Here is a 24,275-nt window from a genome sequence, read left to right as displayed (position 1 = left end):
CTGGGAAAAAGCTTCTGACTATCCACTCTGCCCATGCCGCTCATAACTTTGTAAACCTCTATCATGTCGCCCCTCCACCTCCGTCGTTCCAGTGAAAACAATCCGAGTTTTTCCAACCTCTCCTCATAGCTAATGCCCTCCAGACCAGGCAACATCCTGGTAAACCTCTTCTGTACCCTCTCCAAAGCCTCCACGTCCTTCTGGTAGTGTGGCGACCAGAATTGCACGCAATATTCTAAGTGTGGCCTAACTAAGGTTCTGTACAGCTGCAACATGACTTGCCAATTTTTATACTCAATGCCCCGACCGATGAAGGCAAGCATGCCGTATGCCTTCATGACTACCTTCTCCACCTGCGCTGCCACTTTCAGTGACCTGTGGACCTGTATGCCCAGATCCCTCTGCCTGTCAATACGCCGAAGGGTTCTGCCATTTACTGTATACCTCCCACCTGCATTAGACCTTCCAAAATGCATTACCTCACATTTGTCCGGATTAAACTCCATCTGCCATTTCTCCGCCCAGGTCTCCAACCGATCTATATCCTGCTGTATCCTCTGACAATCCTCATCACTATCCACAACTCCACCAACCTTTGTGTCGTCCGCAAACTTACTAATCAGACCAGCTACATTTTCCTCCAAATCATTTATATATACTACAAGCAGCAAAGATGATCCCTGCGGAACACCACTGGTCACATCCCTCCATTCAGAAAAACACACATCCACTGTTACCCTCTGTCTTCTGTGACTGAGCCAGTTCTGTATCCATCTTGCCAGCTCACCTCTGATCCCGTGTGACTTCACCTTTTGCACCAGTCTGCCATGCGGGACCTTGTCAAAGGCTTTACTAAAGTCCATATAGACAACATCCACCACCCTTCCCTCATCAATCATCTTCGTCACTTCCTCAAAAAACTCAATCAAATTAGTAAGACATGACCTCCTCTTCACAAAACCATGCTGTCTCTCGCTAATAAGTTTGTTTGTTTCCAAATGGGAGTAAATCCTGTCCCGAAGGATCCTCTCTAATAGTTTCCCTACCACTGACATAAGCCTTACCGGCCTATAATTTCCTGGATTATCCTTCCCACCCTTCTTAAACAAAGGAACAACATTGGCTATTCTCCAGTCCTCTAGGACCTCACCTGTAGCCAATGAGGATGTAAAGATTTCTGTCAAGGCCCCAGCAATTTCTTCCCTTGCCTCCCTCAGTATTCTAGGGTAGATCCCATCAGGCCCTGGGGACTTATCTACCTTAATGCTTTGTAAGACACCCAACACCTCCTCCTTTTTGATAATGAGATGACTGAGACTATCTGCACTCCCTTCCCTAGGCTCATCATCTACCAATTCCTTCTCCTTGGTGAATACTGATGCAAAGTACTCATTTAGCACCTCACCCATTTCTTCTGGCTCCACACATAGATTCCCATCTCTGTCCTTGAGTGGGCCAACCCTTTCCCTGGTTATCCTCTTGCTCCTTATATATGTATAAAAAGCCTTGGGACTTTCCTTAATCCTGTTTGCACACCGGGCTGAATTTTACAGACTCCCCCGACGTCGGGGGCCGGGGCTGGAAAATGCCTCCGGGAAGGCCCAGCCCAATATTGCTGGCAGTGGCGAGGCCTCGTGGCAGCTTCCCCGCAGTTTGGCAACAGGAGCTGCATAAACATATTTAAATAAATGTAAGTTCATGAATTAATTACCGTTATGTTCCCGCCGTCTGTCCTGGTTTGACTTTCGTGCCGGCGGCCGGCACTCCTGCGCCTTCGGATCCCCGTACGGGGAACTGAGGCAGAACACTGGTGGGGAGGGGGGAGCAGATAGGTTTCTCAGTGCGGCGGGTGGGGGGCGGGGTCAAAGTCATCTCGTTGGTGTAGAGGATGGTGGGAAGGGTTACAGTGTAAAGTTTATGCACTTTTGGGGGGGTGGGGGAAGGTCAGGTGGACACGGTGAGTTTTTTGGTGGGAGAGGGCAAGTAATTAATTCTATGGTTATTGGGGGGGTGGGAGAGGGACAAGATTATTTTATTTCATTTTTATTAAATCGATGCTTCTTTAAATATTTAAATTGAATGGTGGGCTCGAAGTCCTTTAAAAATGGCGTCAGCGCCTGTGTATAGCCCATGAATAGCCCACCCCGTCCATGTCATTGGGGAAGGGGTAGTCCACCCTGGATATTTAAATGAGCTGCTGCACTTAATATCACGGTGGCTCTGTGATGCCATTTTTTTCGTCTGCCGCCAATTTTGGTAGGCGGGAGTATAAATTTCAGCCCACCATGATACAGTAGGCTGTCTACGGCTTGTGGAAGGAGCAGATTTTAAACAGCATAATCTGTTGTTTTTCACAGTAAATGCCATCACTTAGCCATAATTATACAAGTCACTGAAATGTCTCTGTTGCAGGATGTGCTTGGATGGAAATTAAACCAGGCCATTTCTTTCTTAATGAACTCTGCCCTAGATGCACTGACATAGCAAGCACTTAGCACTGGGAATAGCAAACTAAATCTAGATGAAATACCCTCACAGGAATTGATGAAGGCATCTTATTTTATAATTTATTGTCCAGTTCCTGATGATTTCCCCTCCCAGTGGATCTTTCACTCATGATGTCATCCACAAAGAGGTCCATAAAGAGTTATCTATTCAACACGTGGCATCATTAAGTGGAGCATTTCATTTCACAGATGGTGGGGTGGGGAAAGATTTGGAGTGGCTGACAGTGCAACATAGTATAGAACTTATTGAAGACTCGGTTTAAAAGGGTGAGGCACAGATTTCCCAAAGGTTTCCCGACTGTTAACAGATAGGTGGGTGTGGAAAACATGTCGGGAAGCCGACTCCTGGCTGCCTGGCCTCTGCTGCCATTTCCTCAATTTCTCCCTGGAAGTGTCGGCCGACATTTAGTACACAGAATTACCTAGAAACTACAGCACGGAAGCAAGTCCACTTGGCCCAACCAGCCCATGTTGGTGTTTATCCTCTACACGAGCATTCCATGTGCTCAAACTGTTCCCAAATCTCTTTAATTCCTCTTTACTTCAGCTACTATCTAACCTATTCTTAAATGTTGGCATGCTAACTCCAGTAACTCATTCTACAGCCATACAATCTTTTGTGTAAAAAAAAAAAAGGGGTTCTCTTGCTCTCTGTCCTAAATCTTTTACATTCAATCTTGTATTTATGGACCTTCATTCTACACCCTCAAACACTGAAAACAGTCTATTTCTATTACATCCCTTCATAATTTTAAACACCTCTATCAAATCACCTCCTAACCTCCTCTGTTCTAACAAATACAGTTCAATTTTTCAAGTCTTTTTTTTTGGTATTTGTATTTCCTCATACCAGGCAGCATCCCAGTGAATCTTTCTACTGCCTCAGCAACCTTCCTATAGTGTGCAGACAGTACTCTGACTGTGGTCTTCTATAGATTAACCATTACATTGCAACTTTTAAATTCCCTACATCTTGCTATAAAACCCAGTTTACCATTGGTTTGTTATGAGCTTATCCACCTGAGATGCTGCTTTGAATGCCTTATGGATCTGAACTCCACCCCCCCCCCCCCCCCCACCCTCCCCAAATATATCAGCTCATCTGACATATTTCCTGTGATTAACAGAGATAGGGAGGTCGTGAAGGCATTTGAACACAAGAATAACAATTTTAAAATTGAGGTGTTGATGGGCTGGGAGCCAATGTAGAGTGATGAGTACAGGGATATCCCTTACTTTCGTACTGTCCTTTTCACTACATTTTAGAGTATTTCAGTTTTTTAAAATTTATACACTCATGGGACATGGTGGTGGTTAACTGGCAAATCCAGTATTTATTGCTCATCCCAAATTAGCCTTGAGAAGCTTGTAGTGAATTGCTATTTTGAACTGCTGCAGTCCTTATGGGCCACTGCCACAGATTATATCATGAGAGGAAAAGGGAGGTACAGACTTGGGAGCATCGCTGGGCCTGGCAAAGTGAAGAAGTTGATTCGAAGGCATCCTTAAAATTGACCAGGTTATGGTTCCTGTTTGGGGAGAGCAACTTCCATGCAGCGATCACCCTCCCTTTTACGGAAAACATTGGAAGCTGGTCCCTATTGGTGTGTTAGACACCCACCCCTCACCTTGTACATTACGAAAGCCCAGTGCTCACACGCACATGAATCCACGTATTTACTCCCCTCAAACCAATGACCTTAATGCAGCAGCAGAGTCATAGGCTGGGAATTCTGTCGGAGCTGCTCCTGCTCTGGCACTAGCACCTCATGGGATGAGTGGCGAAAACCCTCGTTTGGCACAGTTTCTGCCACACTTTTGGCAATGTTGCAGTGATGGAACAGGAACAGCACTAAAAGAATTCCCAGCCGTAGAATAACATCTGCAACATCCTTGACCATTAGATGTCTTAATTGACGGAATATCACCAGCAGAAAGAGGCAGCAACATTCCTGCCATTTGCTACAGTTTTATGTATTTATATCTATATATAGTGTAGAATAGCACCTGAATTATCTTTCTGTTTACGACTATTTCGCAACTGCTATTTCTGCCTCGGTTTCTTTTTCAAGCTGACTTCCCCAATGATATTGACACATTGAGATCCTATGTTTTTGTTCCTATGTCCGTGAACAGGAAAGAAATGGGAGTCTATTAAATCGCAGCAATATTGCTGCACCATAGGAGGCCATTCAGCACACTGTGTCTGTACTAACTGTCTGGAAGTGTTATGCACTTAGTGGAGAAATTTCTGATGTGACTGCTCCAGGCATGTGTGGAGAGTGCGCATCCCAAAATTGCACATTGGCAGCCCGTGACCTTCTGTTGATGGACAGGAAATTGCAGAGCAGGAGAGCACATCCAAAAGAAAGAAAGACCAAACTAGCATTTATATAGCAGTGTACATAGCCTCAGGACGTCCCAAAGTGCAATACAGCCAATGAAGTACTTTTGAAGTGGAATCACTCTTGTAATGTAGGAAATGCAGCAGCCAGTTTGCGTACCGCAAGTTCCCGCAAACAACGCAGTGATATATCAAGGAAGAACAGAGGACTCTTCCTGGTGTCCTGGCCAATAGATACCCTCAACCATCATCACTGAGAAATAGATTATCTGGGCATTTATTTAAGTACTGTTTGTGGGATCTTGCTGTGCACAAATTGACTGCTGTATTTCCTGCATTACAACAGTTCAAGAGCACTTTATTAGCTGTAAAGTACTTGGGATGCCCTGAGGTGTTGAAAGGCACGATATAGATGCAAGTTCTTTCTTTCATTGTAATTTATTCAAATGTTATATGTTGTATAAAAAGGCAGGAGGAAATCAAAGAGAAGTCTTAACATACTTTTTTTTTCTATGTCTGGAAGTAATGAGCCTGGTCATGGCCAAGGCAGGCAGGACTGATTATTATTTTACTATTTTTTTTCCATTGCGGTTTTAAAACACAAGTCCACCAGTAAATGAGTTGGGATAAACTTTAATTGTGCATTGCTGACTCTAAAATCCTGTGAAGACTTTTAGCAGGATGCAGGTCTCTCTGGCATGTTATTAAAAGTCACAACGGGAACACTTAATTTCAATTCGTTTGCAGATATTCATTTTGATCGTGGATAAGGAAAAACACCTTCTGCTAATTGGAGTAGGTCCTGAATAATTTTTAAATTACTGCACACGCACACTGTACCTCAGCCATTTGGCAAGGCCACCTCGTGTCTTAAAGCCATCAACTGAACTACCGACCAGCTGCCGAAAATTATGGGCTGTACAGCAGGGCCAGGCTCAACTCAGTAATGTCCCTTCTACACAATGCCTCCCCTACACACACTCACACCTCACCCAAAGCTTTGCTTTTGTCTTTAAAATGCCCTTTTTGACTTTGTAGCTAATGGTGTCAAAGTCGTAAGAATCCCAGGCTTTCTCTGGCTTGAAAGTTGTTGTGCTGTCAAGGGTGGAATTTTTGTGGGTTGAGGGGCTGGGGGCAAGCGGTTCCATAACTCCTGGCATGACTTTGGCAAAAACCTAGAAAGCGTGAGGTAGGAAAGAACAAACATGCATTTCCATAGTGCCTTTAATGATGTTTCAAAGTGCTTTACAGTCAGTTATATACTTTTGTCATGTAGGAAACACAACAGCAAATTTGCACCCAGCCTGATCACACAAACAGCAATGTGATGATGGCCATATAATTTGATTTAGATTGAGAGATACAGCACTGAAACAGGCCCTTCGGCCCACCGAGTCTGTGCCGACCATTAACCACCCATTTATACTAATCCTACACTAATCCCATATTTCTACCAGTGGCAATTTATAATGGCCAATTTACCTATCAACCTGCAAGTCTTTTGGCTGTGGGAGGAAACCGGAGCACCCGGAGGAAACCCACGCAGACACAGGGAGAACTTGCAAACTCCACACAGGCAGGACCCAGAACTGAACCCGGGTCGCTGGAGCTGTGAGGCTGCGGTGCTAACCACTGCGCCACTGTGCCGCCCATTTGCTTTGGTGTTGTTGGTTGAGGGATATATATTGGCCAGGAGACCAGGGAGAACTCCCCTGTGCTTCTTAAAATAGTGCCATGGGATCTTCTCTGTCCACCTGAGTGGTGGCTTAATGTCTCTTCTGAAATTTAGCATCTCCAACAGTATAGAACTCCCTCAGTTGTACACTGCAATTTCAGCCTGGATTTGATGCTCAAGGCTCTGTAGTAGGAATTGAACCTACACCCTACTGACTCAAAAGGTGAAAGTGCTACCACTGAGTCACAATTGTCACACTTACCATGGGATATCTGCCAGTCCTCCACCAAGTAACAATGGAAGATTGGTAAAACTTCAGAAATTCCAGGCGCCGATCCCTTCATTTCCACTGTATCTTGTTTCTCTTTCAGTGCTTTTTCAATGAGCTATGCAATGGACACCATGGGCTGGATTTTATGGGCCCTCTTGAGGCGGGGAGCCCATAGAATTGCGACGGGAGGTGGGGGTGGAGAGTCCATCACCTCCCTGTCGCCAAGCGATTTTGTCGGTGGGGGGGGGGGGGTGGCAGCATAGGCTGATGATGGCCTTCCCGCCCAGAGGCCAATTGAGGCCCTTAAGGGCCTTCCCCCTCCACCCCCCCCCTCCCCCCGACCCCACACTGCTGGGATTCAACCAGCAGCAGGGTGCCTCCGCCACGCAGAGGTTGCCCAATAATACAAGGCACCCTCTCTGCGGGCTTGGGGGGGTCCCTCCTCCGTGGGCAACCTGTGGCCCACAGAGGACGCCTGCTAGGAAAACCTGCACCTCCCTGGACTCCTCTCCCTCTGCAATACACACCCTCCTCCCACCCCTCTCACTGGGGTCTTCTGGACTGACCCTGGCAATCCCACTACACTTACCTGAGGTCCATGGTTCTAGCACTGGGCCTAAGTCCAAGGCTTCTTAATACCGGCAGTGGCCATCGCTGCCGATACTGCTGAGCTGCCGGTCCTGTGATTGGCCAGCAGCTCTTGAAGGCGGGATCCCATCTTTAAAGGGACGGGCATCCCGGCACAGGGCACGTTAAGTGCCAGAACAAGGCAAGAACACGCCAGGACGTGCTTGGAAAGGCTGAGGCGGGGTTCCCCCCCCCCACCTTTTTGGCCCGGCATCGGGAGCCCCACTGACACCACAAAATTCAGCCCCATGTGTAAAAATGATAATGGTAGAACCAAGGAGTCTGGGGATTGGAGATCAGCAAAGTATGGGGACTTGATCTGAACAGCACTTAGTTAGGGCTTTACGAACATGGGAACAGGAAGAGGCCATTCAGTCCTTCGAGGCTGTTCTGCCATTTAATCAGATCATGGCTCACCTGCTCCTGAATTCCATTGACTTACCTCGGATTGTCTGTTGACATCACTGTGTCAGCCAATGAGTGGGAGACAGGACATGATTTATGACTGGCAAAATGTACAGCCAAATAGTGCATTTTATAGCAAATAAAATAAACAGCAATGCAAACAAAGTCTATTTGTAAAGTTTATTTAAAAGGGTTTCAATGAACTGTAACAAACACAACTCGTGCGTAAAATCAATCCTCGTCACTTACAGCGGTACTGTCTCCCCGCATGATTGATGGGGAATTACCCAAACATCTCCATTATGGTCAGGTATAGTGGTGTCATTATATGCAGCCCCTTATCCTTTGATACCCTTACCTAGTAAAAGTTTATCTATCTCAGCTTTGAAGATTTCAAATGTCTCAGCATCTTTTGGGGAAGAGAGTCCCCGATTTCCATCATTCTTTGTGTGAAGCAGTGTTTTCTCATTTCATTCCTGAATGGCTTGGCTTTAATATTAGATTATGCCTTCCTGATCAAGCCCCCTCTTTTTCATTCATTCATGGGATGTGGGCATTGGTGGCAAGGCAAACATTTATTGCCCATCCCTTTTCAACTGAGTGGCTTGCTATGCCATTTCAGAGGGCAGTTAAGAGTCAATCACATTGCTGTGGGTCTGGAGTCACATGTAGGCCAGATCAGGTAAGGACGGCAGATTTCCTTCCTTAAAGGACATTGGTGAACCAGATGGATTTTTACGACAATCCAGTCATTTCATGCACCATCCTCACAATGACCTGCGGAGCCCGTTGGTTGGGGGACAAGCAAGTGTCACATATGTCTGCATGCAACAAATGATTGTGAACCAAGGTGTGTGGAACACAGTGTATATCTGCTAAGGGAAGGAAACACAACTGCACATTTGAGCAAATTTTGAAATCAGTGGAAGGGCCTCAGAGTAATGTCACAAGAATCTGTGCAGGTTGGATTGAGTCTTTTCTTTTTAAGTTTTGCCAAATAATCACAGAAAATTGGAACACAGCTGGTCCAACACTTCAATATCTATTGGCCTTTGTCATAAGCAGCCCTTCAGTGAATCAGACTACAGTGTGATGGTTTCAGCTGAGTGCTGTACATGCAAACCACACACTCCTTTGCTGGTTTTGGAATGGGTTTTGGTTCCAATCATCTATTTACTCGGACGGGATCCAAATTACTCTGAGGCTCTCGAGAATTTGGGAACCAAATAAATGTACCATCCTTCATCCATTTCACACTAATCAGATGCCACGGTAAATGCTGAGCAAATGGTTTTGTGCCAAGACGATGGTGTTGTCCCTGCAGTGAATCTCGGGTTTGTGCCGTTAATTAAAGGTCCATTGACAGAACAGTTTGGGGCTGAAGGTTTGCCCGAATTTCGAAGACTTGGAACTGCTTGCCCTGATTTGATATTGGCAGTCTTTTCACCCTTCCACCACAGTGGGTTGGCATTATTTGTATGTAGCAGAAGCTGCAAGTGTACATGCCAAGTTGCCAGCACTATCTGACGGGAGATATAAATCATTCCCACCTTAGAATGGGTCATGATGCAGGCAAGGCCGGAAAGTTTGGAAGGTTGGAAGGAATTCTTGGATTGCTGACTGGAAATGTGTGTTTTCTGTCAACTTCCTTTTTTTAAAGGCACAGTTGATCTCGCCTGTGCAAAATAAAAAAAAGTCAAATTCGTCAACCTGGACCCTTCCAAATCCCCGGCTGCCCCAATGAATTAAGGCATGCATCATGAAGTGGGCACATTGCCCTACAGCTGGGAAGTGCAGCTTCCCTACAATGCCTTCAAATTTAAAAAGCCTCGGTGAGGCCACAGTTAGAGCTGTGGCTCCTTTAAGAGTCATTCATCATTTCATGAAAAACGACTGTTTTTTTTTGAATTGGACAAAATTGTTGGTTCCTTTCACACTCTCAAATAACTTGTTATTTGAAATTTAACAAGAGGAAGCAAATCAAAGGAATAAAGCACACATTTAGCGCAGATAAAGAGCTAGTCATGCAGGGTAAAGAATAGCCACAGCAGGTCACAAAAAGAATCAGCTGCAAGGAAAAAAAAGCAAATAAAGGCTGAAGCTGGAAGGATAAACAGACTCAGTGTTGCTCAAAATTTGGCACGCTGTTTTTGGTTTTCATCTGACCAAAGCTGGAAGGTTACTTGGGTCAGTGTAGCTGATGAGTGGGATTCTCCAGCCCTGGGAGGGAGGAGCAGAGGAGGATGGACCTTATAAAGGCATCAGTTGATGACAATGCCAAGACATTGCTTTCCACTCCTTGTAAAGGGAAATTGGAAATTCCTCTTTGCGGAGAGTTTAAACGGGAATGCAGTAAACGCGTTGGTGACTTATATTGGCACTTGCTAGTTTAATTTAATACATGGTGGCTTGGCTTTCACTTTCTCCTGGTACGAACAGGAAGTGTAACTTCTACATTGCAAGTACCGGTGGGTTGATGACGTCAGCAGTACAACTCTGCAGCTGTGTGGCTGAGAAAGAAAGGGCTGTGAAACAGACTTCTCTTTAGTTTCAGAAGGCTACGAACATCCCTCCCCCGCCCCGCACCCCCAAACCCCCTCCGCCAAGGCCTAGCACAAACTCGAGCGTATTTCTAACCCTTTGTGGCCAGGGAATTTGCTGTAGTTGCTAGTTTCTGACGAAGAGCAGACCAGCAGTCTAAAGTCACACGTGAATTATAGGTAAGTGTCTCTTATGCTTTATCTGCTGCTGTGTCAGCAAGGGACTGCTAAAGGGCTGCTTGTCTCTAAGTGCAGGCACGATTCGTTACTGTTTTTAAAGATCGGCGTGGGTTTTTTTCTGGACCCGTGTCGTTTTGGGATTAGTCACCCACCTTCCTCTTTTGAAATGTATTTCCCGTGTTCTTAGTTACAGTTAGCTTCTGCACCATCTGCCCATCTAGGGCTACAAGGTCAGGCAGGCAGTAGGCCAATTTCTAGGCCTCACCATCCTGTCCGTACCACAACTCTGACTTGTGCAGAATTGATATGAGTTCACTTCCCTTGAGTTTCGTGCTGCCAGATGCAACGATTTCTTGACTGTTATACCCTGATTGCAAAAAAAAAAATGCTCTTTCTGTTACTGTTCAGTAGGTAAATCACCATGTGCTGTAGTGGTGGGCTCTGCAGGCCCAGAAGTTTTCAGATTTAGATTTCTGGCCTGTGCGAAGTTAACCTATCTCAGTTGCTGTGGTGCTACAATTGACCTTGAGTTCTCACGACTTAACATAAAAGGGACCAACCAGGGCAATCACTCTAGACCACAGCGCAGTGACCCCCCTATGGGGAAGTGCACATTTGTGAATGTCACATAAGGGGAGAATTAGCCTACGGGCGAGTTACATCACCTTCTTTCAGCTTGTGCATGTGAAGGGTGAGATTCTGAAGGGCTGCTGGCTTTGTGGAAACTTGCACAGCAATAAGGCTCCCTACATTCAGGAAAGGAGGTGGTCAAAAAAGCGTTGATGAGTCAACCTCTTCCAGAAATCGAGGTGATGGAGATTAGTGTATGTGAAAAGGGGAAAAATGCGTCAATATCTATCGTCATTGTTCAGCAAAAAATAGGAAATTCTGTTGAGAAAATTCTGTGCAAGCCCTGTGAGATATTTAAGAGTTGGTTAAACAAATCATGTAGAATCGTAGAGGGCAAACCGTCAGGTTTATCTTGTTCCATCAGGAGTAATTCGAGCCACCCGATGAATCAAACCATTGTTAAGAGTCAAATGTTGGAGAGTTCAGTTGGAGTGCTTGTTGTTCCAAGAAGTTATAGTAGGACAGGTGTTGGACCATTAATTCCCCTAAGCACTGTTTATCAGAGGTTGCAGGACCACCTTGTAGCTATCCATGTTTCAATTCATTATAAAAGCGAAATACTGCGGATGCTGGAAATATGAAATAAAAACATAAAGTACTAGAGATACACAGCAGATCTGGCAGCATCTGTGGAGAGAGAAACAGAGTTAACACTTCAGGTCTGTGAACTTTCGTCAGAACTGACAAAGGTTAGAAATGTAATAGGCTTTGAGCAAGTGAAAGGGGGGAGGGGGGGAAAGAACAAAAGGAAGGTGTGTGATAGGGCAGAGGGCAGAAAAGATTAAATGACAAAGATGTCAAGGAACAAAAAGCAAAAGGAGTGATAATAGCCATAGTGAATAGCAAGGTGAAGCAGCGATTTACTTGTACTTCTTTCAATTTAGTATATTGTATTCGATGCTCACAATACAGACTCCTCTACATTGGGGAGACCAAACACAGATTGCGTGACCACTTTGCGGAATACCTCCGCTCAGTCCGCAAGCATGACCCCAGGCCTCTGGTTGCTTGCTATTTTAAATCACCACCCTGCTCTCACGCCCACATTTCTGTCCTCTGCCCACTGCAGTGTTCCTGGGAAGCTCAATGCAAGCTCGAGGAACAGCACCTCATCTTCCAATTAGGCACTCTACAGCCCTCCGGACTCAACATTGAGTTCAACAACTTCAGATCATGACCGCCATTTTGATAGGTTTTTTTTTACCATGTGCCAGTCTCAAACTTGTTTTTTATGTTTTTGTTTTCTCACAGACTGTTCATTATCCTACCATTAACACTCTTTTTGGACAAATGCTTTGTCTTTGAATACAACTATTAGCACTCCCTTTGCCTTTTGTTCCATGACATCTTTGTTATTTAATCTCTCCTGCCCTCTGCCCTATCACACACCTTTCTTTTTGTTCTTCTTCCCACCCGCCTACCCCCCCCCCACTTTCACTTGCTCAAAGCCTGTTACATTTCTAACCTTTGCCAGTTCTGTTGAAAGGTCACAAATCTGAAATGTTAACTCTGTTTTTCTCTCTCCATGGATGCTGCCAGATCTGCTGAGTATTTCCAGCACTTTCTGTTTTTATTTCAATTCATGGTTTCCTTGTCTTTTGATTGTTGGGTTGCTTGATTATTGCTGCATGTAAGTGAGGCCCGTTGGGGATGGAGGGGGCAGCAGTTGACTTTGTCTTTCCCAGTACAGTTGAACCTTCTGCCAGGCTGGACTGGGAGGGCAGTGGGAGGGGTTATAGTTGTGGTTGTGGAGAAACCGGCAGCCTACACCATTCAAATCTCCTGATTGGAGGAGGACAGAAAATGGCAAATAAAACCCTCCAACTGGGCAAATCTCATCATGGGTGCAACATGATGCCATGGAGTGTTACATAGAATTTATAGCACTGAAACAGGCCATTCGGCCCAACTGGTCCGTGCTGGTGTTTATGCTGTGCACGTGCTTCCTTCCAGCCTTTATCTCACCTTATCAGGATACCTTTCTATTCCTTTCTCCCTCATGTGTTTATCCAGCTGCCTCTTGAATGCATCGTGTTTGTGAGCTGGGACTAGAATTCAGTGTGTGAAAGTCACGGGCATGAACCTACACTCTGCACAGTTCCTGATCTGAACTAGATAGGTGCCAGGTAGAGACTGTATCATCTGCATTCAAGAGGGAAAGCCAGAGAGTACCCTGTACTTTGCAGTACTGAATAGCTCCTGCCTGCCTTCCTGAGGGGGATATTGGCAGGGGCCCAGAAATCAGGCTACCATGTCCTGTTCTGTCACCAATAAGTCCAGCAAGATCTAAAGTTAAAAAAGACACAGGGATAGCAGGAAAACCAAACAAGAAAATAGATGTTTCAACGAATCCAGGAGGCTGGGCTGGGGAATGACCATCAGTAATACAAACAGAAGGCTTTGTTTCAATTGTACGCCTGTGCTAAGTTAGCTAATCTCAGCCAGGGTGGCAGCAGGGACTCTGCAGTCAGTTTTGGTGCCCCTTGGTTCAGGGAGGGTGGTGATAACAGCTAACGTTCTTGGTCTGGATCGCTATCCAGTGGTCCTGCCATGAAAGGGGAATAATTAAAAGGGCTGTAGGGAATGGGACTGATTGGATAGTGTTTTCAAAGAGCCAGCACGGGCATGATGGGCCGAATGGCCTCCTTCTGTGCTGTTTCATTTTATGATCCTCTGGTTATCGTATCAGCTGTGGCTCAGTTGGTAGCACTCTTGCCTCTGAGTCACAAAGCCCCACTCCAGGACTTGAATCCAAAAATCAAGGCTAATACTCCAGTGTAATACTGAGGGGGTGCTGCACTGTTGGAGGTGCTGTCTTTTGAAAGAGGTGTTAAATTGAGGCCTCATCTCCCCTCTCAGCTGGATTTAAAAGGTTCCATTGGTACTATTGTGAAGAAGAGCAAGGGAGTTCTCCCCAGTGTCCCGCTCAATATTTATCCCTCAATCAACAAAAACAGATTATCTGCTCATTATCACCTTGCTGTTTGTGGGAGCTAGCTGTTGGCAAATTGGCTGCTGTGTTTCCTACAGTGCAACAGCGCCTACACGTCAAAAGCATTTTATTGGCTGTAAAGCACTTTGAGACGTCCGGTGGTTCTGATAATTGCTATATAAATGCAAGTCTTTCTTCCTTTTCATAAGCAGAGTATATATGTAAGTTTTGTGAATATATTCACTATCACTGTTTTAATTACATATCGGTAGATCAGCAAAGAAGTAAGTCAGTAATGGCGCAGTGCAGCATACATATTTGTCAGGATCAGTTCAGGCCTTCTCTTAATTGAAATTTCCAGTGATTTCTTGCTGTTTATTTAACCGGCCTCTTGCTCCTGACTTTAAATGATGGTGAAGGGGAAAGTATTTGAATTTGTGGTGTGGTGCAGATGTTAACTATAACAGTATCCTGTGCAGCTTAGAGTGTAGTCTGTGACCTACTTACATACTGCTTTCCCCCCGACACCGTGATTAAAAGCTGCTTTGAAACCAGTTTACCCTCCAGGGATTTTGGTCTGTAAGAGTTTTACAAAGTACACAGAAGGCTTTGGTAAATGGTGAGAGACACACACATGCGCGCATATACACATATATATAGACACACACATGCATGAACGAACACACACACACAAATGCTCGCGCACATATACATACATACATGCACAAATGGGCAGACACGTACACACAGATATGCACATAAGCATGTGCACACAGGCAAATGGACACACATAGGCACACAGACATACACACAAGCACATGTACACACACGGACTGCCACATTTCAAATATCTCATAGGAAATGTGTTAATGGAATCAGCCCCTTAATGTGGAAATAATTACAATTATAAACTGAATTAGAAAAACAGATTAGATTTCCAGTGGTTTCTCCATATTCCGCATTAACATAGTATGGAATTTACATAAATTTAATAAGGTTTTCTTTTAAAATAATCTCTGTGTCTTTTCCACTCATCTCAGAGTGAACTTCTCAATCTCAGCTTCGATAGCTTTCAATAATGTTTTAATGATTGGCTCCAAAGAATGTTCTGGCAAAGTTATTTGAGGCTCCTTAATGAAACAGAAATAGGGAAGCAGAGTTTTAATTCCAGCGCTTTCAGATTAATGCTCATTTCTCTTTGTGGGGGCTTGCTGTGCACAAAATGTCTGCCTCATGTCTCTACACAGCAATGTGTCATTTTATGTGAAGCGCACTGAGATGCTTCTGAGAGATGTAAGTATATGTAAATCTATCTGCCTTTTTACCTGTCAGAGACAGTAGTCTTCCACCTAACATGGTGAGGGTTTGTGTCTTTCGAGCAGCCTTTATGTTGTGCCACGCACTCAGCTATGATTTGCAATATTTAATGTGACTAAGATTGCTGGATGAAGACTCAAGACGATGAAAGCTCTGAACTCCAGAAACCACTCTCGGGAGTTTCCTTGCACGAGCTGGTGTTGTGTCTGCTGTGATATTTCCATGCAACCTCTCTGGGTATCTTCAGTGGAGCTCTGCCTGTAGTACTGCAGAGGGAGCTCAGTGCATTAATGAGATTCTGTGAATATCCAGCCCCACTTAGTACAAAATACAATTATGAATGGTACTCCAGAACATTCCGTCATTTGCAGTATTCTTCATAGATGTGGCTAATGTTATGGCACAGACACAGACCTTTCGGCCCATCAAGCCTGAGCCAGCATTCGTCTCTTGTCTAATCCGACTCTCTGGATCATTCCTCACACCCCTTTAATACTCCACTTGTTCAAGCAACTATGTAATTCCCTTTTAAAAGTATTCATGGACTCTGCTTCAACAGTGGGTTGTGGCACAGAATTCCACATTCTCCCCACCCTATGTTGAAGGAATGTTTTCTAACCTCCCTTTAATTCTTTTTGTGATTATCTTGCATTTGTGCCCCCTTGGTACCATATTCCTGGACAGGGAGATAATCTGTCACCTTTTTCAACTTGAAGACCTAATTCGGACCACCCCTGAACCTTCTCATCTCTGGTGAAAAAAAGCCATATCATGTCATCTCTCTGTACAACTACAATGCCTCACCTCTTGGAATATTTTGGTGAATTTTGTTGGATTAAATAATGAATATTCAATCTTGTTGGAATAAGGTATGCACCACCAAAAAGGAACATGGATTAGGAGAGGTGAAGTTCATCTTGTGTAGTGCTTTAAAATGGACACTAGTAAATGCTGGATTCTACACCACACCCAATTTATCTCTATTGATTTCAATGGAAATGAAATTCAGGCGGGTGTAAATCTGGCAACTGATTTGCTCTTGCCCATTATGTGCCACTACCCAAGAGGAATATCTCCCTCCAGTGTTTGTATATTGCAAGGTAGTGTGAGCTAGGCCGCCGAAACTTGGGTTTGATGCATTCAGCTGCAAAACAAACTCAAAATTGCTAGAACTTGCAAGTGGGCCAGAAGATCCAGGAGAAGAAGAAAAAAACCCTGGTTCCTCTCGGCAACTGGTCTTACCTTGCGTGACCCAGCGGTCTTAACCTTTGGCATTCAGCCAGCCGTGCTTCAAAAGCCTGCTGGCAGTAATGATAACAACAACTTGGATTTATAGTAGTGCCTTTTAAGGTAGTGAAATGTCCCAAGGCGCTTTGAGAGGGTTTTAACTGGTTGTTTGTTGGACTTGGCTATGTCCACAAAATAATGGTTGCTGCTTTTTCTGACATAAATCGTTGGTGGAGCGCTGTGGGGCATTTTGGAGGGATGTGATAAGACGCTACGTAAATGCAAGTGTCCTTGTATGTGACATTTCCATTATTTGGCCCAGTGATGCCACCCCAGTGCTCTATATGTTAATAAGTGTTCTGCACTGGCTACCTAGGAAAACATGTCAAATGGATTCATTCAGTTAAAGGTTTATCCAGCCGCTGCATTTTAGCTCCTTAATCTTGGCTCCAGTTTTGATCACAGTTGCACCTCCCACTTTCAGCACCTGGTGCTGTGTAGACAGTTGCCTCTGTAGCAGCTCTTTTTTTTTTCAAATTTTGCTGCTTATGTGGAGATTGGAGGAAAAGAAAAGGAGAGAGAGAGAGAGAAATGTGACAACTGCAGCGCAGACTGCCCCAGGGAGCTCCGACACCTGCCCCTGTCTGTCTGTCTGTGGGCAACAGTTGTTGAATCAGACACGCGTAGAGCGATTTATTCGCCACAGCCAGCGGCGTGCAGTGAGTGGGGAGGGGGAGAAACATGACTTCTCTCCAACTGGACTTTCTGCCGAACATAATGGTTGACAGTTGCGGGCTGGTGCCGGACAGAATGTAAGTGGACACTTCAATGCAGCGTTCTTGTAAAGATCGATAAAAGGTGGAGGAATTGCAAAGGTGCAAGGGCTGAGTTTTATCACAGACTGAAATTCTCAAACAGCATCTGGAAAAACTGAGTGAGCAGGCAAGGCAGAAGGAGTGGGCTGGGGTTTCGGGTTTCAGCTCCTGAAAACTGAGCTGTTTTTGCAACATTTATCACGTGTTGAAGGGCATCTCATTATCAGACTTCGGACGCTAAAGTCTCTGTGCATATTTTGTGTGTGTGTGTGTTATTTGTTGTTAAAAAGGACAGTGCAGCGTTTTTTTGTTTTGGAAAGGGAGAAGTGTTAGACTTTCATTGTCTAAAGTGCTGGAGGATTGCAGCTGCCTGGTGAAAAGATGCCATTGCCTGTCTCAGCGGCATGTTGCAACATGGAGTGAAATTACTTTGCTTTTGTCTGGTCACTGAATGTTCAAGCTCACCAGTACACAGGGGAATGGAAGTGTGGGGGATGTAGGAGTTTCTTTTTACTCAAAGGAGAGATTGGGGGAAATTAAACCTCTGTCTCCCCCCCCCCCCCCCCCCTGTAGAGTAGAGGGGCGATCACTGGATTCCTCACTCACCCAGTTCACTACCACAGGCAGCATTAACACGAGCTGTGTCTGCTGCAATGACGGCCACTTGTTTAACCTATTGGGTTAAGCGATTATGTCAGCTGCTGAAGGCGAGAGGCTTGTTCATTTAATACTTTCCAGCTGTTCTGCAATGTCCCTAAAGTTATCTGGAAAAACAATTCCTCTTTCCCTGCTCTACACCGTCTTGATTCTGGAGTGGGTGGGGTGGTGGATGTAGGTAGGAGTGGGGGAGGGGTGTGTGGGGGGGGGGGGGTCAGATGGCGAGGGTGTTGGGGGGTCAAGTTGGGAGGCTGAGGGTGTGAGGTTGGGGGTGTCGGGGGGGAGGTTGGGGTAGTGGGGGGTGTCGGGTGGGGAGATTGGGAGTGGGGGGGGTCAGGTGGGGGATGTTGGGGGCGTGGGGGGGTCAGGTGGGGAGTGGGGGGTTGTTGGCGGGAGGTCGACTGTTGTATTTTTTTGTTTGCGAACGGTGGGTTTTTCCTTTTTAACAAATTGGTACTTAACCCTTTCCGACACTGTAGGAGATATCAGTTGGTAATTAAAATGGAAAGCCCAAGGTACTGGTTGAGAGAAAGTTTAATTTTGGTTGTTTGTAACAAGGAGAGGAAGAACTAATAGTTTTCCAGTTAATTTACAAAGTTGTCTGATTTTAACTGGTGTGGTTCGGCTGCTCTTACCTCAACTTTCCTGGACATGGGGTTGCCAACCCTTCAGGATTGTTCAGGCGTCTCCAGGAATTGGAGATTAATTTCCAGGACACAACTGGGAGCAACACCTAGGATAAAACTTCCAGGGCTTTAAAAATGTTTTCTTTACTGTCCTTTGAACATTCTTATTTTTTTTAAAAAAGGGAATGGGTAAAAATCATCTGTTTGGCGTTAAGAATCGAATAATGTTTGTTCATTTTCTCAGCAGGTCTGGCAGCATCTGTGGAGAGAGAAGCAGAGTTAATGTTTCAGGTCCGTTCTGCTGAAGGGTCACTGACCTGAAATGTTAACTCTGCTTCTCCTTCCACAAGTGCTGCCTGATCTGCTGAGTATTTCCAGCACTTTGTTTTTATTTCAGATTTCCAGCATCTGCAGTATTTTGCTTCTGTTATTCTTTGTTCATTTTCTAGTTGGCGCAGGAATATGGTGCCCTGTTTAGGATGGATGTGTGGAGTGATCAATGGCGGAGCATGGGTCAAGGCGATTGGAGGCGGGAGGTTATGCAATGAATGCTGCAGGAATATGTCCAATCAGAGTTGGCAACCCTACCTGGACAAAGTTGGGAGAAATTGGTTGGGAGTTCTAACCCCTCTTTGTGATCCAGTGATCTCCCTTAGCGAATGCATGTTGTGTGGGTGACAGATGAGAACAGATTGGGGCCTCGGCTGCGATGAAGCTCAGTCACAAGCCAACATTCACTGTCAAGGCATGTGCCAAGAATAGTCACATAGGCAACATTCCAGTGGGGAATCTGGCCATTAATCTGCACTCCAGGATGATTTAGCACCTTCAGAAGAGGAGGAGGGAGAACATAATGGGGTTAGCGGGTGGTAATCCAGTGCTGCTTAACTGACTACAAAATAGAATTTGAAAATTATAAGTAACCACAAAATGGCTCTTTGTTTACTGGTTTCGACAGGTGTTTACGGAGGTCATTCCAGACAAAAAATCTAACCCAAGTAAGACAATTAGGAAAAATAGCAGTGCACCAGAAAGGGAGAAGTGGATCATTTGGGGTTTGATATGTTGGAGGCCAAATATAAGAGACAGGGATTGTGGAATGTTCTCTTTAGTTTTGCATATAGGATGCCATGTTCCAAACCACACCAACTAACATTGTCCCAGTGGGGCCTGTTGGAAACTAAAGGAATGTCATTGGATATTGTCCACTTACATTTCCAATCTTCTGATTTTTTTTTTATTCAGTTATTGTAGCAGTGACTTCCCCCACAGATAACTAATTACCCAAACTACCTTCTTTCAATCAGTTATAGAGGAGGAGAGGAGAGACAACAAACAAATAAATTGGTGTCTCAGCCTGTGTGTTCCTGATGCACCCTTCCTGTGAATGAATATGGATGCGCTTTGTCTTTTCTAGTTGTTGTGGCGAGTTGCAGGGAGACAATCAACCCAGGAGAGGGTGCTTGGCATTAGGGATGGGGATGAAAATAGATTTTTTTTTCTTAAATAAAAAAGGAGACTTCATTTCTTTAAAAGGAAAGATTTATTGGGTGATGTGCTTTTGTAAATTTGTATAAGATGGAGTGGTAAAATTCAACAGCGATAGGGCGCGTAATGGATCAACTTCCCTTTATCCACCCCAACTGATTTTCTTCTCCATTCAATTCAGTGTATAACTGGGAATGTCCTGCTACCAACCCCCGCCGTTCTGCCTTTCTCTCACTCATTGGAAGAATTTTTTAATCAGCCTTTTGTCGATTTAGCTTAGGAAGCGGTTAATTTACAGCACGTGGGTGGGGTGGGGGTATCCTCTATAGCTCCTGCTTTATTCACTCCTTGATGTCACCATGTGACATACTTGTTTATTTTTTATGGCTACTAATTGGATGTGAAAAATTCAGCAGATAAAGGGTCAAGGGTTTATTGAAGTAAAATGCATCCCTTGCTCCTCAATTTATTTTTCTGTTTGAGAACAAATCCCAGGTTAGACACTGGCCTTCCTTCACCTCTACAAGCTGGGTACAAATCCTACCCAGATTGACAGGGTGAAAGTGCCCTCTGTCTACTGGCCAGTGAGGATACCAAGTCAAATCAGTCACAAGCTAGTTCCAGCACAAAACTGTCTCTTTTTTTTCCCCAAAATATACTTTATTCATAAAAATCTGTAAAATATATATTACAAAACAGTTCAAAACAGCACCAAGTCGGCAATACAAAGAGTACAAAGGAGATCAGTTCCCTTCAATGCAGGAGTGAGTTGCCTCACAACCCTTCCATTTCATTTTACATGCTATGTACATTTTGTAGCAAACCCATATTTTCTGGATACAGTCCGAGGGATTTCCCATGGATCCAGCCCCTCAGTTCAGCTTGGTGGGAGGACCTTACACAGTGGTCTTTCCCCATTGAGCCTTTGCCGCGGCTGCCCCAAGCTTTAGTGCGTCCCTCAGCACGTAGTCCTGGACCTTGGAATGTGCCAGTCTGCAACACTCGGTCATGGACAACTCTTTGCGCTGGAAGACCAGCAAGTTTTGGGCAGACCAAAGGGCGTCTTTCACCGAATTGATGGTCTTCCAGCAACAGTTGATGTTTATCTCTGTGTGCGTCCCTGGGAACAGTCCGTAGAGTACAGACTCCTGTGTTACAGAGCTGCTTGGGATGAACCTCAACAAAAAACACTGCATCTCTTTCCATACCTGCTTTGCAAAGACACAAAACTGCCTATAATTTGCCACTAAGTGGCACTAAATTGGCAGTCTTATTCAGAGAGGCCACAGACAGTTAAAGGAAATGGAAAATGTCACACTGATACAGTAAGGGGAGGTCTTCTGAGGTCAGGGCTGAACAGTATTGCAGAAGAATAGGGGAAGCTCAATTCTGCATCTGATCGCTCTGCAAATGACCTGGGAGCGCTTGATGTCTGCAATGGACAATGTTCCTTTCCCCATTGTAAACATTAACAACCTTAATGAGCAAGAACATTCACCGAAAGAGGTTTAAAAACTTCACTATTTACAGGACACTGTTCTTTGTTTAACAGTAAGTATGTTTCTGTTGTCCTTTATTGAATGCATATTGGATTATGGCTTTTAGCAAACTGGATAGACGAATGCAAAATGTTATAGGAGAGAACACTGAGAGGAATGGACACTTCCCTTCCCCCACTGCTACTTTTGAACCCATTATTGGTCTATTTTTCGGTCTACTCTCAAATTCGTTATTGAGGTGAAGTCTCGCAGGAGCTGTCACCAATCCATTTGCAAGTGTAGCTTACCCCATCGGCACTCAGTGCAGAGAAAGGTAATAATGGATAACTTTAAGTGGAATTCATGCATGGATTGGCATAGCTCAGCAGTGCTTTTTAGAATGAATATTAGCTCGCTGAAATGACTTCTTGCCTGGCAAGATGCGGGCTCAGTACCTCAAGCAAATGTGATTGTTGGGGAATATTTTATGCCCTGTGCACACATCATCTGCTGGTCACTGGTGCAGATATTAACTCTAATTATACCTTCGAGTGGCTGTGGATTTCATTAACTGTTGTTGCAAACAAAAGTCTTTCTTGAAGAGGATATTTGAACAAACAGACTAAAGATTTAAAAAGTGTGATTGAGCTCTCAGCTCACTAGAGATGATCCTTTGACCCTCCGGATTAGTTAGTGAAGTCTGAATGTTTTGCTTATGAATTTATCTTCATTCCCTACTGCATATCCTGTCTAACCCTTGGCAATGATAATGGCAATTAATGCCGTTATTACATAGTCTCGATAAAAGATTGCAAACAGCCTTTTAAAAAAAATCAGGCTGTCGTTTGCCTTGTCCCATGACCCCAGACAGAGCTAGAAACTGATGACCTCTTCATAACACAGGGGCTGCCTATGTTCAGAAGCATCAAAATAGCCAACTCCTACTCCATCCTGGACAGTAGCCACTTGGCAAGGCTACCAATGGGGGCCAAGTCCCGATGGGGCTCTCCCCCCAGCAGGCAAATAAGAGGCAAGAAAATTGGTGTGTGGTGGTATTGGGATAGAAGGGAGGAGAGAGAAATGAAGGAACAATGAAAGAGCTGCTTTTGAGTGAATGTTACAGGTTAATGTTGCTGCACTGTCTTGCTAAGTACTGGGTGCTTGTAATTATATAAAGCAGTCTTCATGTAGGAGGAAATGTGCTCATGTTTTGACTTCAGAGAGAGGTTGCTCTAACACAGTAGAGTTGAGGTGGTTGTAATGAATTACGCTGAAGGGAAAGTGGTTGTTTGAAATTAAACTCCATTAAACGCAAGCACCAGCCATTACATGCTAACAATTCGCAAAGTGGTCATGCCCATCGCCTTTTTTGCAAACATTATGTTTTGCTTAATTAGTTGATGAGAAATTTTATAGTCAGCAAGTGCCAGGCTTGCTATTTTAGCATACATGAATTTGATACTGTTTCCTTTAACCTTCTCGCTGACGTGCCTTGCAAGTGGTTTAAGCCTGGCTAAGGGAGTGGGCTTAATTACAATAATTTTTCAAGAGTACAAAGTGCAATTTTTACTCCCTCCTTAATAAAAGCTTACAGTATGAGAATTGGACCTCTGCAATTCTAATTTTAATATACCGTGTATGTTTATATATATATATATATATATATATATATATATATATATATATATATATATATATGTACAAAAATTACATGCAAACCATTAATCTATCTTCCACACCCCCCCGCCCCATTGCTCTTTCTGCATACTTGGAAAGATGCTGATAATTATGAATCAGCCCTAAGGAACCATTGACTTTATATTTATACTGGCGCTGCAGATAAATGAGCCGTATGTTAATGAGATTGGGAACTCATTCACCCCCCCATGCAATCTGCAGTGTTTACCAAATGGAGGTTTTAATGGGAACAATTGGATAAGACGAATTATGTTTCTGTCTGGAGGACGGTTCCCATTAAGTGACTTCTGTGGAATGATTTGATTGTGGCATTTATTTCTGCAGGCAGCTCCTTTTAGTATCTGCCGATACGTTTAATTTGGTAACGTTGTCTCAGCTATTGTGAAACACGGGTTTGTGGTCAGCTTGCCGTCCGGGCGTAAAACTGGCGTTGTGGACTATCCAGCCATTCTGGAGGGCGCTCGATTAAAATTGGGATGGTTTTTGAAGCTGGTGGTCGATAGGCTGGGGAGGCAAATTGAAAATCGACTCTACTGCCTCCATGACCAGGTGGAAACTGTACAGTAGGTTTTCTTTTCTTTTCAGTTGTTCCATTGATCTATTTGTTCTAAACAAGGAATCCATAATCAATGGCAAAATTATCATTGGTTACTGTTACAATTACAAGCATAACACAAACACCAGTGCCAATGACATCGACCCCCCTTGACTGTGATCTCAGGCCGCCACAGGTTTTTTGTTGCAGTCTGTCCTCATCTTCAATATTCCTTTTCTATCCTTCAAGGTACTGACTCCACTGCCTTGCCCAAGATTCATCCTTCCTGTGTGAGGCTTGACGATGAATCTTGGTATGTTATT

At 44.4% G+C, this 24,275-nt stretch overlaps 1 protein-coding gene across 11 annotated transcripts in view; it reads left to right on the top strand.

Annotated features, from left to right (window-relative positions):
- Window positions 1–24,275, top strand: part of celf2 (cugbp, Elav-like family member 2) — a 567,676-nt gene that overhangs the window by 267,331 nt on the left and 276,070 nt on the right. Inside the window, exon 1 of one of the 11 annotated variants that reach the window (XM_068059497.1) lies at window positions 10,349–10,549. The exons of 8 other annotated variants lie outside the window; for them this stretch is intronic. Coding sequence is in view for 1 of the 3 variants with exons in the window: in XM_068059493.1 (XP_067915594.1) it covers window positions 17,397–17,467 (71 nt within the window). In the remaining 2 variants the exon portion in view is untranslated. Of the gene's footprint in view, window positions 1–10,348; window positions 10,550–17,220; window positions 17,468–21,616; window positions 21,793–24,275 lie in introns of those variants that run through there. 2 more of the 11 variants (XM_068059493.1, XM_068059499.1) reach the window with 2 other exon arrangements.

This window comes from Heterodontus francisci, chromosome 27 (assembly GCF_036365525.1).
Source record: "Heterodontus francisci isolate sHetFra1 chromosome 27, sHetFra1.hap1, whole genome shotgun sequence".
NCBI classification, from domain to species: Eukaryota; Metazoa; Chordata; class Chondrichthyes; order Heterodontiformes; family Heterodontidae; genus Heterodontus; species Heterodontus francisci.
Note: the sequence above shows the minus strand (reverse complement) of the source record. Positions and strands in the feature narration are given on the sequence as shown.